We start from the raw sequence: 19,527 nt of genomic DNA, 5'->3' as shown, positions 1-19,527 counted from the left end.
ATAGACAAAGCCCATGGTATTTTTTTACAATTAGAAAAAAGTTTGGAAGAATAGGATGAAAAGTCTACGAACCAAGATTAGAATGTTGGAATCATTAGTGATAACAGTTGGTCAAGTATGGTTCTGAAGCATGGGTGCTCCGAAAAACAGAGGAAAATTTGCTTAAATTTTGGCAGAAATATTACTTATGGACTGTTTTGGATACCCGACTGACTGACCAAATTTCAAACAGAAGCCTGTACAAAAAGTGTGGTTTGATTCCGCTTTCTAAAATATAATGAGAGAAAGTTTGAAATGGCTAGGGCACGTTCTTGGTTGAAGGATGACAGGTTGCTAAAGATTGTTTTTTTTGTTTTTTTTTCGGCTGACTGTCAAGGGATAAATAAAAAGAAGGTCATCCTTGGTTGGAGTAAGAGGAGATCGTGAAGGAAATGTTTTGAGAGAACTGGGAACTTCCTCGGAAGTTATAAAGAGGAAGGCTTTGAATAGCTTCGGATGAAAAAGGAGCGTGCGTAGCTGAGTTAGTCTCAGGCGGCTTGGTGCTGCAGAGAGTTGTAATCAGTAGTAGTAGTACTAGTATCATTGAACAAGGTTTTGTAAATTTTTTAATTAGTTTGTGTAGTATTTTTACTTCTTTTCATTAAAAAAAAAAAGAAGAAGGTTGGCTTATACTCCTCGAAGGGTCGTTTGTTGAAATGTTTGAAGATAATGCTTTCGAAGCTTTCTTTATCTAGCTTATAAATTTGAAAATTTTAAATGTATTTACTCTTGAACTTGCTTATTGTTGGTTGTTCGTTTCAGGACCAGTATGGATCACCAAAAAAGGAGGAGACAAGAAAGAACTCTGAAAGGAAAATAACCCTTGTTTGTGAATTCGTTAAATTCATATTTCTGGTTAAAATAATACTTCACATTCTCCACTTTTTAATCAATTGTGCAGTGTGTTTAGGGTTCGATTAACGCCAAGTACCAGGTTTCCGTGGGTGATCCTGAACGGTGAAATCATTAGTATTGGTCTAATTTCATTAAATTCTTTAGCATTGAGAAAATTTTAGCCTTTTTTTGCCAAGTCTGGGTTATGTTTACAAACTTCTGTAGTGAAATGCGATTTACAATAACCAAAACCGTAGTAACTAGTGAAAACTGGCAACACTGCTTGAAATATTTTGATAGGAACGATACTAGGTCGTCTGTAAAGCGAAGAAAAGGGGTAACCATACACCCGAGGGCAATATGAAGCTTATATTAATTGACTCTAAATGTTGATGAAACCACAGAAGGAAACAAGAAACAACGACAAGGCACACATCAAGCCATAATCACACTCTAAAACCAAATTTTGATAGTGCATTTCCGATTTCTCCTAAAGAAATAAATGATGATAAAAATTTGATCTCCTTGATTTTTTATAAATAACCTAGCTCATTTGAGACCAAGAATGTTTTAGTGATAATTTATTTCTTTTGTTATCCTTAGCCCTCTTAGGCTAGACTCGTGAGAATTTTAACCTAATTAAAAAAGGTCAGGGACCTTATATTTGGGGATCTGTGTTACAGATAAACAAAGTTTAAGCCCTTGCTCAGAGCCCATTTTTCCTTACAATTACATAATTTTTTTCAAGCCAATCGGAATAAAGAAAGGGAAGTCCTATACCCAAAAATTGAAATTATCTTTATACATCTGGCCTAAGACTAGTTGACCTAAGAACTTATGGTTTTAAGCTTGAAGTTGTTCAGAAATTAATGCGGTTTAGAACTTTAATGCGGTTTTTGGGCTCATTGGTGGAGAACCGCTGTCTTTTTTTTTTCATTTGGGCTTCTTAGCACAAAGACTTGCGAGTACAAGTTTCAAACGATTCTTAAAAAGAATTTGAACCTTTTTAGCATCTATTTTGGGGGCCTGTACTGCTGTCCGTAACTCTGACTAAAATTTAGTTTGGCCCTTTTTGCCATTATTTGGTAAGATTTCATTTTTTCCTTAACTTCGATTTGTATTATATCCTAAATTTAAATATTCAAGATATTAGTTTTTCCAAAATTTAATGGGGTATATCATTCCAAAAATGACAATAGCTAACGGTGTAATTGCTTCAAAGTCCCCTCAGTTCCCCCCCTCCTCCCACATACGGATGGATATAGCCATAAGCAACATACAAGAATTTATCAATTTTGATGCAGTTTTACACTTTTTGCATTTATTTCTCGTCAATAATTGGTTCATATGCCAGTTCGTAAAAAATAACACAAGAAAATCAGTATTTTTTTTATTCTGCCAAGGGATATATCCAGGAGTTACGGGAGCAGGATCTACTGGAGTAATACTATAATGGGAGCAATTATCATATTTTGAAAGATGGCTGTGTTATTTTTTTTATCTATTTTTTCATCTTATTGGTGCAATATTATTTCATCTTATTTTGCAATTTTACCTTTTCTTGTATTGAACAGCCCATCTTTATAAATTATTCCTAAAATTTGCTGCAAAGTAAGAAGTGGTTAAAATAGGTCATTTTAATCCTTTTACCAAAAGTATGTGAACAGTTTTGTACAAAAAATCAAAATACCGAATGCATTGTGATAGCACAGTGTCTCTTGATAAAAGATTTTCTAGTGCAACCCCATGTGTTGCAAGGAAATATTTTTCAAAACAGTCTTAGATCTCAATATTTTCTTTCAGAGTCAGTTTTTTTGTGCAATTTTTTTCTTAAGACAATTTTCTCATCTAAATAAACAAAACAAACAATTTTTACTTTTCCACTTTTATTTCTCACCAATTGGACGAAGATGTAAGACAAACAGTTTGTGTTAACAAACTGACCTTGTAAAGAAGGACCTTGGCTAATAATATCCTAACCTCTAATACAAAGTTTTGACAACAATAACTAAAGTGAAGCAATTTCCCTTCAGGAATATGAGATAAGTAAGTATCCATATTTGTTTTGAAGTAATATCCCGAATTTCTTCTGAATAACCCTTGAATGTTCATCATTCTCATAGTAGCCAAATAAATTTTCGTCATATCAACATTTTCTTCATATTTCCATTTGCTGGCTTTTTATTAGCATTTTAATCCCAGCAAATTCTACCTTTTGATTTACATTGTTTTCCTGTTTGTAGATGTAAACTGTAAAGCAGAAATATAAATTAGAAGCAGCAGGAGTAGAACGGGGAAAACTATCTCCTAGAATTTTACACTTCCCCTTTTAGACTCCAAGAATTTATTTTCTTTGTATTTTCAATGAAAAATTACTTTTTAGTATTTTAATGAGAAAAAATAGAAAAAAATAAAATGACTATTTTTCCGTAATATCCAAATTTTTCATACCTTCACTAGCTTGCTTTTTATTGACATTTTAAACTCAGCAAATTCTATTTACAGAAATATTTTTCAGAATCCAAGCAAACGTGGCTGATTCGCAACATTGGTTAAGAAGCAATTTCCACGCAGGATACAAACAATTTATAAGAGATCTATGTTTCCCATGCAATTTTTTAGCATTTTTTTTTTTTTTTTTTTCAACCAGCGAACGCCTCAGTATTTCAAAGAAAGAAAACAGTTTTGATATCATTTGATAGCTGCAATTTAGCTTTATATATTTACTGAATTACATTTTATATTCAGATTGATTTGCAAGACTCCATAACTATTAGATAGAACAAAAGAAAGGGATTTAATGCTCAAAGGCTGGAAAGGGCCCGAAAATCAGTTTATTTTGTCAATATTACAAGAAATATCTGAGAATCATGTACCGGGACACATTAAAAAGCAGGAGTCCCTATGCAAAGAACTGAGTGATTGCAAGACTGCAAATCACAACACAGATCACGAAGATTTCACTAGTATTGGAAATTTCCGATACTCTCTGAAGGCCAAAGAAAAAAGTAGACATGACTGCCTGTCCATGGATTATTCTTTATGGTTGATTGTGTATGGCTATGCTGTTTGACCTATGTGATTGTAGGGATGAGTAGGGTTAAGGCCTCATTCAAGTGCTGGTCTATATTAATCACTAATTTAGGAAAACAGTCTTCCTTTTCTCCTTCTGTCTTTTTTTTTTTTTTTTTTTTTTAATGTGTTTGTGCTGTTGCATTGGTGATTTCTCTTTTCGTTATATATATATATATATATATATATATATATATATATATATATATATATATATATATATATATATATATATATATATATATATATATATAAAAAAATATATATATAAAAAAAAATACAAAAATCTGCATTTGAGAATTGAAAAGTAAGAGGATTTTAATGAGTGGAGTTGGTGTTTCTTTTTCAAGAGTTGGTGTTTACCCTGTACGTACTGAGGCTGTGACGACAGATGAAAAAGCACCCACGAGTCGTCAGCTTGAGCGTCCAGTAGATGTTATTCGGATCTCATCGACTCTTACATGATTCCAAAAAGGCCGAAGGTTTTTTCATGGGTTTGATATACAATTTCACAATAAAGAATGCCACCTATAAATAGTTCCTTGTGGAACAACAGCTTTTTTAAGTAAAGACGAAAAATAAGAAAATGGAAAAACGGAGACACATCACTGCTTTCTATGCGAAAACTGATTTTGCTTGTGGATGATGGGATTTTGGCTATGGTGATTCCATTGGTGCAGTTTTTATTTCGATCTGAATCAATTTTCGAGGGGTTTCAGGCTGTTTTCAATTTATCTTTGACTTGTCTTCCATTTTTCAATTCCTACAGATTTTGCCTTGGCAACAGATTTTCACCACTGAGACTAATTGAAAAAATAGTTACCATGACTCATGATTCAAGATTCATGCCTCCGATGGCAATTATTTCTCACTTGATAGCTACTTTTCAACAAAACATATTTTTGAAGTTTCAGTTACCTCCATTACCCTTAATCCATGCTTGAATATTCCTTACTTGATTATGGTCTTCTAACCACAGATTTCATTGTACATAATCTTCGCTTGCAATTCGTTGTGATTCTCGCCTAAGGTTTCAAGCCAATCCATGAAAATGTAAAGAGGGCAAGATTTTCTTTTTTAAAATCCAGAGGTTCATTTTTGTTGTCTTTCGATTTTACATGTATATAGGACGCTGTTAAAGACTGATATTAAAACTTAAAAGATCAAAAATCGGATTATGTAAGAGGTTAAAAGTTAGACAAGACAGAAACTTCAGGACGGGAGCCTCCATTCTTAAATTTAAAGCACTACCCGCGTTATACTGAAACTTAAGTTTAAAAAAATATATTTGTTTTTCACAAAAGCACAAGTAACACTTTGCGGTTAAGAGTGGAGGCGGGGTGTAGAAGCCCCTTCCTAATTAGGATATTCTTAGGGCTTTTAATTTTTGGTCTCCTATACATATCAAATACAGTTTTGCATGAATAAGGGGCAGGGCGACTGGCATCTCAACCAAGATTCGTCAAAAATATCCTATCTGAAAATCGACAAATTTTGGTGCCTTGAACAATCCAAGCATCTTTCACACCTAAGAAACACGTTCGCCCACTCCCCTCCAAGACTGTTCTGAGTCTTTGCAATACTCTATAAGAATCCAAAGAAAGTATATTTTTCTGCCCCTCCCCCTCCCAACCTACTTGCAAAATATCCCAAAATCTTTATCCTTTTCTAAATTAAGCTATTGCCTTATTTGTGAAAATAATATGAAAAAAACTTCGTTTTCTTAAAGAGTTAAAGAGGCTGCGTCCCAAAGTCGAACCTTAAAACGTACAGGAATTAGAAGAGGCAGTTGGGGGGCTGCCGCCCCCCAAACCCCCAGCTTTTAAAGACTCTTTTGTACAGGTTTTTTTTTTGGGGGGGGGGAGACTTCATTGTTACTAATTACTAGTTTCGGCGCAATGGTTCTCCTGTCCTCTTGTGTTTAACATTTTTCGAAGTTATTCCATTATTCATTCATTTCAATTTTTTGTTAATTAAAAGAGGGCCTTTCCGAAGCCAAGAGCTGGGGGTTAGCAAAAAAACAAAAAACCTGTACAAAAGAGTCTTTAAAAGCTGGGGGTTTGGGGGGCGGCAGCCCCCCAACTGCCTCTTCTAATTCCTGTACGTTTTAAGGTTCGACTTTGGGACGCAGCCTCTTTAACTCTTTAAGAAAACGAAGTTTTTTTCATATTATTTCTGTACGTTTTTCTACAATCCATGGTGGATGTAATTTAATAATTCCTGTACTCCTCGTACAGGAATTAGGAGAGGAACTTGGGTGGCTGCCGCCCCCCCCCCGCTTTTAAATCATTGTATAAAATAGAAAAAAAATAGATAGAATGACCGAAATGTTTCTTTTGCTCATAAGAAGCTAATATTCTGTTATCTCTCAAATGATAAGCTGTCCAGGTGTTATCAAAAATTTTTCTGGAATGGAGCTGGATTTTTATGATGCTTGCAGTCATTCTCGCCGTGCCGAGCTGATTATTTTGATGTACTTGAATGTTGATATTCGTAACTTTTAAGAATTTCAAAAATTAACATGGGACTATTAGACTATTAGGACTATAAGAAGACTATTAGGAGAGGCAAACCCCCCGCTTTTAAAGACTCTTTTGTACAGGTTTAATTTTTTTTCATATTAATTCTGTACGTTTTTCTACAATCCATGGTGGATGTAATTTAATAGTTCCTGTACTCCTCGTACAGGAATTAGGAGAGGAACCCATCCCCGCTTTTAAATCATTGTATAAAATAGAAAAAAAAATAGATAGAATGACCAAAATGTTTCTTTTGCTCATAAGAAGCTAATATTCTGTTATCTCTCAAATGATAAGCTGTCCAGGTGTTATCAAAATTTTTTTGATGTTGTGAAAAAAAATCGCCCGTAAGGGACTTGAACCCTTGACCAGAGGATTAAAAGTCTCACGCTCTACCAGCTGAGCTAATAACTTGCATGTGTGTAAATATAACTTCTCAATAGCTTTTAAAAATTTCAAATTAACATGGGCTCTTATGGAGAGAAATCCGTTAATTTAAATAGCTAATGGGTGGTTTCTGGAAAACAGGGAAGGAGTTATCGGATCAAGCTGAAATTTCGCGGATAAGCTCCTGGGCCGTAGGGGACCTTAACTTGTGAATTTCAGCCCGATCAGACAACGTTAAAAGGGGTGGGGGGGGGGGGGGTTCGAGGGTCGAAACTTTCGGGGGGTTAAGATTTTCCTACGAAACTTTCATGGGCACTTACTCGGAGAATTCCGCATCGAATGAGTCTTCGTACACCCAGATCCGATGTCGGATGTGACCTGTAGGCGTGGCGAAAAAGAAAGTAAATGAATTTTAAGTGGCTATGCGTGGTTTCTGGAAAACAGGGAAGGAGTTATCGGATCAAGCTGAAATTTCGCGGATAAGCTCCTGGGCCCTAGGGGACCTTAACTTGTGAATTTCAGCCCGATCGGACAACGTTAAAGGGGGGCTTGGGTTGACAGGTCGAAACTTTCGGCCAGATTTTCCCCATGAAGAAAAAGTTGGAGGGGGATGAAATTTTGCAGGTTTCTTAGTTGGAGCTCGGGCTACGAAATGCATCCCTCCCCATCCGTCTGCGACCACTGGAACCGAAGATCGCTTAACATTGTCGTGTGTCGCCTCTTTATAGAGGCACGAGTGTGCCTCCTTGATAAGTTTTCTAGTCTTAATTTCATAACTTTATTTAACAGATTTAGTATATCATACTATGGCTTATATCTTCGTCAATACATGCACGGTGGCCTGGAAAAAATAAAACATTATGTATGTGTTATATTGACAGTTTGGTTATGGCCAGTTTATACAGTTTAGATAATTAATTAAAGAGTTTGTTAGTTTGATTTTTACTTGCTAATAATTTAAGCCATGAGAACAAATGCAAAACTAATAATGAAAATAAGTAATCAATGCAAACCTTGATAACTTCTTGGGCATCTTGGTCTATACTTGTACAAAGAACATCAATTCCAGCCATTGTAACAAGTGATTTCAAGTGCAAAGCACCTTTCAACTGAAAATATTGAAAATTTGTTATAGTGATTGTCAAGATTTGAAAAAAAGGGAAAAAACATTTATATAAAATAGGAAAAATTATAAATAAAGAAATAGTCAAAACTACTTTTTCCAGTGAATGAGAAATCCCAAAAGGAAGAGACTAATGCCTCTATTGTTGCTATAACAGAGACAAAACAGAACGAGGACGTACCCTTATGCGATTGTCCATTACCAAGCAAAACAAGCCGAAAATAAAGTGTCAAAAGCTGCCTATCCCGAGCTTTTGCGGTTTTCTCACAATCTGAAACCCCAACAATTAGGAAGCCTCACAGACCTTAGTATCCAAACTGAATGAACTCTCTCGAAAACTGGATGAATTCATGGAGCCTTTGACACGTCCGGGTCATGTTTGACCGGCTAGAAGTAATGCCAATTTAGCTCCTATCCCAGCACCAGGTCTTACATTTGCTGTATCATTGAAAACTTTCCAGCCTATCTGGCCTATACTTCTGCCCGTGGAGACTTGGTCGACCGACTATAACCCGAGGTTTCAGGTGAGATTACTGAAACTAAAAAATCAGACTCTGAATGGAAATGTATTGCTATTTCGTAGCGTGCCGCAAATAAAATTGTCAGGAATGTTAAAGACAGTACTTCTGGTATTTTTTGCGAGTGTGAAATCCCCAGTATTTACGGATATCATAAAAAGAGTTCCAACTGATAATATCCTTGTTATTCAAGGTAGGGCCGTGTAAATCTCATAAATGGTGTACTTGACTGTGGATATACCAATAGTGAAATTTAATTGTGATTCGACACCATTTTCTGAGGTTTTAGATTATTTTTAAAAATTCCAATAGATTTGTTTTTGCAATGAACTTTTACCATTAAGACTAATTGACACCATAATTAGCAATCGTAAATCAGCTTCAAAGGGCGTCTCATCCTAACTTGTCAGGTTTTTTCAAAGACCGTTTCTAAATTTTTGGGTACTATGGGCTAGGATTCGTACTCTAACAGGTTGCCCCTTAGGGGGCAATCATGATTGGACTATACAAAAGCACAGTATATTGATAAAAATTCAAAGGAAAGGAGTTTTTTGTCGGCATCAAACTCACAAACAAGTTCGATTCACAAAAGGCCAGTTAAAAATAAACGTTTCCTTGTAATTTTTGTGTCAAAAATTCCATTTCATGATCCAGAACGATGATGGCCCTTTGTTTATAAAGACAGAACTAGAATTAATTATAATAAGTAAGCTAATAAGAAACAGATTTCTTTCAGAACTTGAGCAACTTGGAATTTTTAAGAAAGAGAATTGATTAAATCGGACCTAAATAATTGTTAGGCAGATGGTCATGTCTTTATCAATTGCAACACAATGTTCATTGTCCCTACAATGGGATTTTTGACGAGCTTAAAATCATATTCACAAAAATCTCACACTACGTCACAAAGGAACAAAACGACTCAGCTCTCTTTGTGAGAGTTGAGTTGTATTAACAAATTTTTAAAAAACTCTTGTGAGAGTTTTAAAACTCTGAGAGTTAAAAAACTCTCGTGAGAGTTTAAGTCTTGTGAGTCGTATTAAAAAACTCTTTGTGAGAGTTGATCATATTAACAAAAATCTCACATTATGTCACAAAGGGCTCTACAAAACGGCTCTACTGTCTTTGTAAATGATCCTTAGCTTTTCGGTCGTTTCAATTTTGCTCCGAAGTTCCCTGGGACGATGCGGATACCAGACTAAATAGGAATATCCCAATAGCGGCTTGACAAATGATGGAAAGAATCCTTGGGCAAGGATAGATCCTTGGGCAATAGAACTTATTCAGAGGTTTAATCAAGGAGAGTGACGCATTGTTCTCCTAATTCCAAATTAATTTTTGTTTTTAAGAAAGGTTAAAAATAATTATAATCCAAAAATATTTAACTAACAGTTATTGTACAATAGTTATTCTCGTCAAAACTCGAGGATAACACAATTATCGGTGGAATTGTGCTCTCTAGTAAAATTTTTAAGGGTCAAAATCAATTGTATTTTACTTCAACTATAAATTTCTTACCTTTACTGGGGTACATGGATACTCAGGAAAGGCATTAGCAACAGCCAACGCTCCAAGCACATTGGTTCGTTCTGTTAATCCGACGAAAAATTCTCTGCCTAAAACCGAAAAGAAAATTAAGCAATCAGTAATAATGCTTTATAGACCACTTCAAAAATTTTATTGGGAACAATAGTTACTTTTTAAACATTCAAATTCACCGCAACTAGTTTTTTTCATGATGACAACTCATTAGAAACCATAATTTTGCGCAACAATCATTCGCTCCTACTAATTTGAGTAAGATATAGATTCAACTGCAACAAATGAGATTTACTTTTAGGAAACCTTCAGTTTCAAATACATTTCAACTTCAAGAACGCAAAAAAGAGCTTAATTGACAAATGGGTCATTTACTTTGGACTGAAAATCTATATTTTCGAACTTTCTGGGCAAAAATACTGATAGAGACATAGCTGCAGTCAAGAGGGCTTTCTTCAAGAAATTTTAAGCGACTGGATCTTATGGTCAAGACAATAGCGGGCTTCAAGTTTACAAGTTCTGGCAATCCCTTAACTATGAAACTTCGACGCCAGATAACGACTGACACAACAAATTCAGCGCTCTAAATTCCTTGGGCAAAGGTTCGTTGTATGTAGGTACGTGTTTTCCCAACTTCAAGCGAACCCCAATATTTTAAATTATCTGGTACCACGCTAAAGTTTTGTTTCTGAAAATAGTTGTCCTTCACCTCAGCCCAGAACCCCCCCTTAGTTGCCTGTTTGCCCTTACAAACGGATATAATGTATGATATATTGTTAGTAATTGTTCTGTATGATTGGAGAAATAAATTTGGCACATGAAGACTCATGCACCCCCCCTTCAATTCCAGACTTTAGAAGATATATAGGAATGTTGCATCTTTTTGAACTGGAATCATGCATAGCTTTTCAATTTTTGTGAGAACCACAGTGAGCCAGCATTTTGTCCAACCACAAAATGTAGCCACACTTGTGTTTCTTCAAACTAAGCTTACCTTTTGAGTGGATAATCCTGTTCTGAAGTTACCAGTCCTCAACACGATTGGTAAGAAACTTCTTTCGAAAAATGTATTTTATATCAATCGAAGCAGATATTTTGGCTAAGAAAATTGCATAGAAACTTAGCTATTAACAAGCCAAAACTAGCATATGCGTCATATGACTAGTTTTCTGCTAGAATGGAGTCTGCAGTTTGAAAACAAAGACATGGTAAAGCAATAGAGTAGTTTTTCTGCAGCACTTGGACAACACCTACATTAAGTAGTGAACTTTTCATGCTGAGCCCATTCCGCCGAGTTTTCATTACTATTTCCCAGCGACTTCTCTTACTTTTGCCTCCGCATAGTTATTATTTTTTGTCGTCCCAATTGATCGCTTCTACTTCATGACATTCAATGCTCATTAACGCTAACTCCTATGGTCATTCCCGGCCCAAAGTCGATCTGAGGCACTTTCATATTAATTTAAGTTTATTAAACAACCGTTCATTACTGATCATCGACCCTGCAATCGCTAATAATGTTTGATAGGCAACTCTTACGTTTGCGAAGACATCTTCATCTCTGTTTTGTACAGTTGACTCTAACAACATTAAAATTAATTAAATTCAGTCTACTTACTTGTATTTTTAAGGAATGAGATGAAGATTATGAGAAAAATAAAAATTTCGGATTCAATTTGCTTATACTTGATGTCAACTACAACCTCTACTTGATTTTAATAAAAATATCATTTCAAAAATTAAAAAATGATTATAACCGTTAGATTATTCTATTCGAAATTTCGTATCCCTAAAATTTCTGCGCCCAGGGCAAATGCCACCTCTACCCCCCCCCCCCCTATAACCACCACTTTTGCGATTCTTACAACTGCTTCTGTGAATACTTGTGACTGCGAATAATTTTGATTTCGACTACTTGTGACTGTCACTACTTGTGACTGCGGCTACTTGGAACTGTGATTCTGACTACACGAGACTGCGACTCCAGTAACTACTTGCGTTTGCAGCTACTTACGACTGTAACTAATTGCGACTGTGAAAATGACTGTATCACACAGCGAGTGTGACTACTTGCGGCTCTGACTAAGTTGGATTGCGACTACTTGGAAATGCGACTACGACTACATGTGACTGCGAACACTTGCAACTGTGTCTGCGACTAATTGTGACTCCTACTACTGCTATTACTATTAATGCAACTGTGACTGCTACTACTACTACTAATGCTGCTACAAAAGCTATTAAAACATAGCAAGAGTTTAAGTGCATACTGGTTGTTAAAATGGCACACATGCAATTTCTCAGGAGCAGAAGATGGCATTAAGTTGAAACTTTCAGGCAAAGGCGAGCGGGATGTAAAACTAAATGTAAAGACACTATGCTTATCCGGATCGTCAAAAGGTAGTCAGTACAATATCCACGGCGAAACTAAGGGTATCACATTGGAACTTTCATTGTGTGATGGGGATGATGGAAAAAATGGAAAGACACTGTGCATTCAGTTTTGCCAGATGGTCGCATCTTCGATATTTCAGGAACGGCTAAGGGCATCAAGTTAAAACTATCAGGGCATGTTGAGCGGGGAGACTAGCTAAATCAAAAGACACTATGTGCATCCATGGTTGAACAAAGGGCGTATCTGCGACATCTCTAGAAAGACTAAAGGAATTACGTTGAAACTTCCAAAGCATGTTGAGAGGAAAGGTTGACTAATGTTTATCTATATTCATTATTGTAACATGATGGAGGGCAGACTTTCTTCAGTCCCTTAGAACCCTGAGGGTTCTGCAGATTTTCAACCCATATATTTGAATATTATTTCCCATATCAATCAATCCAAAGCACTATAGTAGCATACAACTATTATTGAAGTTTGTTGCAAGATTTTGTTTAACATATAAATAGTAAGCCAAAATATCCGATCTTATGAAGAAACACTGAAAAGACTTTGAAATATCCTTTTCTTGACCAATGAAAAAGAACATGTCAATTAAGATTTAACAAAAACGAATTTAAAAAAAATTATTTTCACAAAACAAGTTTTTCAAAGGGAAGCAAAGAGCTACATTAAGTATACATTAAATCAGGGGTCTCCAAACTATAGCCCGCTAGCCACATCCGGCCCGCCACATAATTTCATCCGGCCCGCCAAACGAATCCCCGTGTGGTGGCCTTGAAAAAAAAATTATCGTACGACTGGCTCATTTTGCATGCTGTGAAAAATTTCATGCAGAAAGTAAAGTCGAATTTCCTTTTTCATTTGCAAATGAAAAAATTTCAGATTTGAAAAAGCAGTTTCAGGAGCGATTTGCTGATCTTGATGCCAAAGAAAACGAAATCAGGCTCTTTCATAATCCATTTGACTGCAATGCTGAAAATCTTCCAACTCTATTTCAAATGGAAATTATTGGTCTCCAGGCAGATGACAGACTGAAAAATGAGTATAGAGAAGGAAATCTGATTGAGTTTTATAAATGTCTGTGCCAGATCAGTTTCCAAATTTGATAAAGTTTGCCTGTAGTTTTGTGTCCTTTTTTGGTACAACATAATTGTGTGAACAAACATTTTCCAAAATGAAGTATGTGAAATCTAACTATCGAGCAAATTTATCTGATGATCATTTGAAGTCTATTCTTCAACTAAGTCTATTCTTCAACTAAAAGTAGGAGTCTATTTAGTTTACCCTGATTTTTTCCAACAAGATATGTTTTAATTTTTTTATGTTTATACTCTAATATTTGAGGAAACTAAATTACTGGCACTGATTTTTTTTTGTTTTTTTTTTCTCATTTTTTATCCCTTCGGTCCGCCTAAATATGGGAAATATATAAGATGGGCCTTACATTGAAAAGTTTGGAGACCCCTGCAAATTATCAACCCACATTCATTTGCTCCCTTCAGTGATCTTGGCTATTATGGTGATTTTTCTTGATGTTATGAGGAATAAATACACATTGCTCAGAATAAAAATTGTTTTCAGTAAAGAGCAAATTGAGTTTTAGTCCTTAGAAGGTACAGGGGGACGTTAGCGCTATTCCTCATTTTGGTAGTTTTTGCTCGTTTTGATTTAAATTGGTTAAATCAATTTTCCGTTCCGTTCTTTTTTGGTTTCATTTATTTATTGATAGTGACTTATGGTCATTTAAAATATTATTGAATACAAGGAATAATATTTAAATAAAGACTCGAATATTGTTTGACTGTATTTCTGCCCGTCTTTGGTTTAATTTACCTCTTAACTTCTTTTTTTTTTAAAAAAACCTTTTTGGTGGAAAAAGTTTTTAAAAATTATACACATCAAGGAGTCACTTTAAAGGAAGAATATATCGAGGATATTAACGTTGTAATTAAATCAGAAAAGCCAAATTGATCGCCACAAGCAACTTGCAGTTGGTTAGTGTTATTCCGTTAATTTCATTCGTACTTTATTAAAAACAAAACATTTACTTAAATGTTATTATCTCACACTTCTATAATCTTTTCAGCCTCTTTTGCTTTATATATTAAAAAAAAACAGGGTTAAAAGAAAAAAAGAAAAAATATCGCATTAGCACAATCGAGCTAAATTGATTCACAAATGCAGCTGAATAGATGGATAAGTCCCTTACATTCAGAATTTATTTCCTGGCAAATTACTCTTTGGAAACAAAGATGGAAGACCAGTCCTGAATGTTTTCCCGTGGATGGATTTCACTTTATATCATACCGTTGCTGCAAACACCACCATCCAGGCCATCTAGAAAACTGTCTTCATACCACGGCCTGTTCTAAGTGCACATTAAGTACTAAGGAGCCGTGCATGCAGAAAAACGGTGCATTGCATGCAAGGTCCTAGATTACTCATTCTATTCAGAATCTTTCCCAGAAAATCAGAAATAATTCAAGAGAAGAACAGATCCCACAAATTACAATGATTATTGATAGATATCTCTCTGTTATAGTGTAGAGTATTCATGTAGGTTATAGCCGGGAAAGTAGGGAAAACGATTTAAAAATAAACATTGCAAAATGAGAAACATACTGAAAAAATAGTAAACTGTCGCCAATGACTCATTACTTTCAGTTAGCAAAGCCAGAGTGAGACGCTATGCACAATAATTATTACCGAAATAAATTTCTAACATGACCCAAAGACATACATCTCATGGGGGAGGGAAATCAAAATATATAATATGGTTTTATTGAAGGTACCAAGCGAGTGACACTCTTTAGCTAACTCAGGCAGACTCTTCCAGGCAGGATGACAGGTAATCAAGGGATTAAAGAAGATCGGTCTGTTGTTGGGATAGAAATGCCACTTGGGTTACGAAGATGCTATTAAGATTGATTAGAGACAAGAGATGGATTAGTTCAGAGGGCCGTAGGAACATCGTTTAGTTGAAAGAAAGTGAGAAAAACGCATCAGAGAATATAAAGTAACTTCAAATCTAGTATTAATAAAGAAGCAGAGAGATTTGTTTAAAGGACTAGGTTCATTGCTTAATCTTATATTTTAGACATTGGTTTCAGAACCGGAAAAAATATTGGCATCCACACGAGACAAAAATCCACATGTGGGGCAACAAGCGACGTAAAACAATGGAATCAAATTTTCAGAATCAATCCAAGGAAAATATGTTTAATTTTCCAACGAATACTGAGACTATGCAAGAAGGAGATTGTCATCAAGTAGAATACCAGGAAACCAAATACAGTGATGATCAGATCTAAAAAGAGAACCCTCTTAAAAGATGAATTCCTGGGGGTTGAAGGCAAGCCTGGGAAATTCGTAAGAAAATCAGAAAGCTCGACTTTCTAAAAAGCGAGCAACTAGTGAGTTAGATAAACGTTTCTGAGGGATTTCTGAAAATTATCGTGAATTGGACTTGCCTTAAATGCCGCAAAATTTGATATATTCATCTGAAGATTTGAATAGTACTGCAGTTGAAAAACATAGAAAGTATAAACTGTCAGTCATTTGGTACGTTTGCAATATTCCAACTTAATCTTTTAATAGAGCCCTAGTTGCAAGGAATTATAACAGTATAGCCCTGTATTTAGTACCACTTCACCAATTATAATGAGTTTTCTATGTACGCGAGATTTCTTCTGCAGTTTTATCCATGACATTGCGAGAAAATATAGTCTAAGTGGTCCAAATACGTCCCTTTTTTATAATTTCAAGCTATCTTGTATACAATGACTTTTCAATGTCTCTTTTTATAGTTTTTTTTTCGTTCATAATAAAGACAAAATAAATGAACGAATGTAGTAGCGTCATTTAGAAAAATAAAAAGTTTTGATTGAGCATTAAAGGACAACAGCTGTTCCAAAAATCTGAGACCGTTATTCTGTATTAATATTCTAAGATTCTTGAATTTACATAAACATGAGTAAACAGTACGATGAGAACTAAGAAAGAAAATAATTAGCAAAAAGCCTATTAATTTAGCAAAAGCCTATACTAATAGGAAAAAACGTGAGACTTACCAGTAAAAAGAACATCTCCGCCATCTAGTGTGGCCTTTTCATCTTCAACTTCTACAATTTTTAACTCCAATTCTTTCTTCAAAATTTGCTTGATCGTCTCAGTCTATAAAGAAGAGCCGAGATAATTCTACTATACAACAAATGACGTAATCCAAGCTAGACAAATGTCTGAAAACACTCATCTTTAGACCCCCAGCCTTCTCACCACCTAGTCTCAGAACAAAATCGGATCAACCGTATAAATGACTTACATTTAATTTGATTCGTTTTTTAGTTGTTATACCCCCCCCCCCACATTCTTATTCTGCATACATATTGGTTGTGTAAAAATTAAGTTTTACATCTGAATCAGAATTATTTTAGTTAAACTATCAGTCAAAACATAGTGTTTTCAGCCAGACTAGTTTTGGGCTATATCACTTGTTAATGTTCATATACTGAGTGGACACACACTCAAGAGCTTTTCTTTCAAATTTGATAGTGGCAAATACTGGGCCGAGCTTTGACGCTTCTAGGCCAAAGTGTTTTGGCCGCTCCGTTTTTGTGAGATTTTTCGAGAAATCCCAGAAAATTCAGAGATAGTGGAATCACTGAACAGAACGAAACTGACGAGCCAAAAGTAATGAAAGAGGGAGGTGATACCAGACTCTCAGCTGCTATTCTTGGGAGACATCTGATAATTTATAAGTTGTCACGGAATTCCTGTGTCAATTTAAAATCACATTTCTGTAAATAGGCAGCGTGGCGCCGAAGTGCACCTCCCACTTTGACGATAAAACACATCAGTTCAGTTTTTGTTAAGAAAAAAATCAATCAGTATAAATTATTGCACCCCTTGGCATTGTATACCCCTAGGCCCGGGCCTAGTGGGTCTATTCGTAAATCCGGGCCTGGGCACTTACATGTTTTGAGAAGGTTACAATTGATCTATCTTCTTAAAGCCAACCATCTGTCTCAAAAGTCCTGCTCCTATCTAATGTTGTCTGAGACCATCTAGATCGTGGAAACTGTAATGAAGAATCAGTTATTGCTAAGAGCCTCCAAAAGGCCTGGTTGAAGAAAATATACCCAAGGTTTACAAGCTTTGGATTTCTTAGAGCAACTACCCAAAATTCTAGGAAAAGAATTTCCAGACTAATACTGAAGCACGAAAATCTATAAACTCAGCAACCGTGGATCTAAAAACCAGAGTGTTGGGGATCTAATAACCCTTTTCGTAATTACATTTGTTTACAATTATAAGTTAAAGTCCCGTTGCTAAGCGTTGCGACAAGAAAACTTTCGAGCTAAACCTTATTTCTGTCTTCCAGGACTTGTTCATTGATAGTTAATGGTATTCAAAAGTGTTTGATTTTGAAGCTCTCATTTACAGGATTGGCCAGGGTCAATCTAGGGTCCACCCCTACATAAGAGTTCTCTGTACAAAAGTGGTGATTTTGTTTTGAGAGTTTATTTTCAGAGTTTACAGGTATATGCTTTGTTTGAGTGATCTTTGGGAGAATACAAGTCAGCTATTTTCTACAACCATGTAAGATTATTTTCGCCGAACCAAGGCACGGTAGGAAAAGAGTTCACGAGAAATACCGTCATTACTATATCTACAGGGAGGGTCCGTTTACCCTCCAAAGAGATAGTTAGATATATTAGTGATGACACAGGTTGTGGCACCCTTGGACCAGAGTTTGGTCCTTATGATCGTTCGATCACATTACTATACACTAACAAAACCACCAGCGGCACTGGTGTGGCGTTGGATGTCAAAGAGCTGGTAGTCCCAAGGCATCAAGTACGAACAGAGGTGCCAGTATTGGCCCCAGATACATTAGTTGTACCAGCGGTGGTCCTACAAATATAACAATGGTGGCAGCCAGTTCAGGAAAGTTGTTAGGAGATAGCTAAAATAATCCGCGTTTTCCGAGGATGTGATTTAATTTAGCCTACACAGTTGCCTACCGAGACTACATATAAAAAACTGCGGGAAAAAGAAGGAATCAATTAAAACATTACTAAAAGTCTGAATGGGCGAAGCCTAGTTAGAATAAAATTTTACGTATCAATATAACATGCAACTAATTAGCCTGCGAAAATAATAGGCAAATTGAGATATATCAAGTTTTCACGATATTACCGGAAGTTTGACACTCAAGAAAGTATTTCATGTGGATTGGAATAATAGTTGTAAGCTGAAATTTGAAATCATACCGAACAGAGATAAGATTAACAAAAAGATTAAGAAGAACAAAAATAGAATTAGATCTTAATTACTGGAAAGCTACCGCGGTGAAACAGAACACTTCGTCTTCAGATTCACATTTACATGGAACTCCCGCTTGAAGTATCCGAGATAATTTACCAGTAAATGAAACCCAAGATTTGCCGGGAGAGAAAATGTCCGGTTCTAAACCAATTTCTGCATTTGCATCTTCCGTTAAAATAGCAAGATCCCCAATTAAAACACACAAAAAGCGCGAGGAGACAGAAAACCTACATAAGAAGAATTATTTCTAAAAACGGAAGGATCGAACAGAGAAAAAGAGTTGGAGATAGAGATAATACAATCGGGAAGGAGTACACCTGGTAGTATGAGAGGATATGAAGGAAACACGGAAGTAATAATACATGAAAAAACAAGATAAACTCACCCCTCAGATGCCATGCAAAATGAAGGGGATTCGCCGATCAGAGATAATGTAGATACGGAGCAAAGAAATGGATAACGAACAGACTCAGGAAATGAATTAAGAGGATGTAACGACAGATAGAATCAAAATAGGCCAAATAGCAGGAGTAGTAGGAGCGCTTTGTCCAGCAGGGGGTCCCGAAAAAGCAATAAAGTAGATCTTACACAAATGCTGAATTTCTTAATGAAAAAAGGAGGAAGATAGAAAAGAAAGGGAGAAAGATAGAAAAGAATGAGAGGAAGAACGAATAGCTAGGGAACGAAAAAAGGAGAATAATAGAATGGCTATGGAACAAAAAGAGGATAATTATAGGATAGCTAGAGTGCAGAAAGAGGAGTCTGATAGAA

The 19,527-nt window shown here is 35.7% G+C and overlaps 1 protein-coding gene and 1 long non-coding RNA gene across 8 annotated transcripts in view; one reads left to right on the top strand and one right to left on the bottom strand.

Moving 5' to 3' along the window:
* The window catches only part of LOC136035387 (uncharacterized), a 71,748-nt gene extending 68,221 nt beyond the window's left edge, over positions 1-3,527 (top strand). For 4 of the 6 annotated variants that reach the window (XR_010619407.1, XR_010619406.1, XR_010619403.1 and 1 more), the window contains one exon: positions 802-1,049. This is a non-coding gene — a long non-coding RNA (uncharacterized LOC136035387). Of the gene's footprint in view, positions 1-801; positions 1,050-3,391 lie in introns of those variants that run through there. The other 2 variants (XR_010619405.1, XR_010619408.1) reach the window with 2 other exon arrangements.
* Positions 1-19,527, bottom strand: part of LOC136035386 (N(G),N(G)-dimethylarginine dimethylaminohydrolase 1-like) — a 48,216-nt gene that overhangs the window by 7,858 nt on the left and 20,831 nt on the right. For both annotated transcript variants that reach the window (XM_065717159.1, XM_065717160.1), the window contains 3 exons: positions 16,500-16,602; positions 10,011-10,108; positions 7,865-7,960 (listed from right to left, as the gene is read on the bottom strand). In XM_065717159.1, the coding sequence (XP_065573231.1) occupies positions 7,865-7,960; positions 10,011-10,108; positions 16,500-16,602 (297 nt within the window). The remainder of the gene's footprint in view (positions 1-7,864; positions 7,961-10,010; positions 10,109-16,499; positions 16,603-19,527) is intronic.

Source organism: Artemia franciscana, chromosome 14, assembly GCF_032884065.1.
Source record: "Artemia franciscana chromosome 14, ASM3288406v1, whole genome shotgun sequence".
Classification (NCBI taxonomy): Eukaryota; Metazoa; Arthropoda; class Branchiopoda; order Anostraca; family Artemiidae; genus Artemia; species Artemia franciscana.
This window is presented reverse-complemented; position numbering and strand designations above follow the sequence as displayed.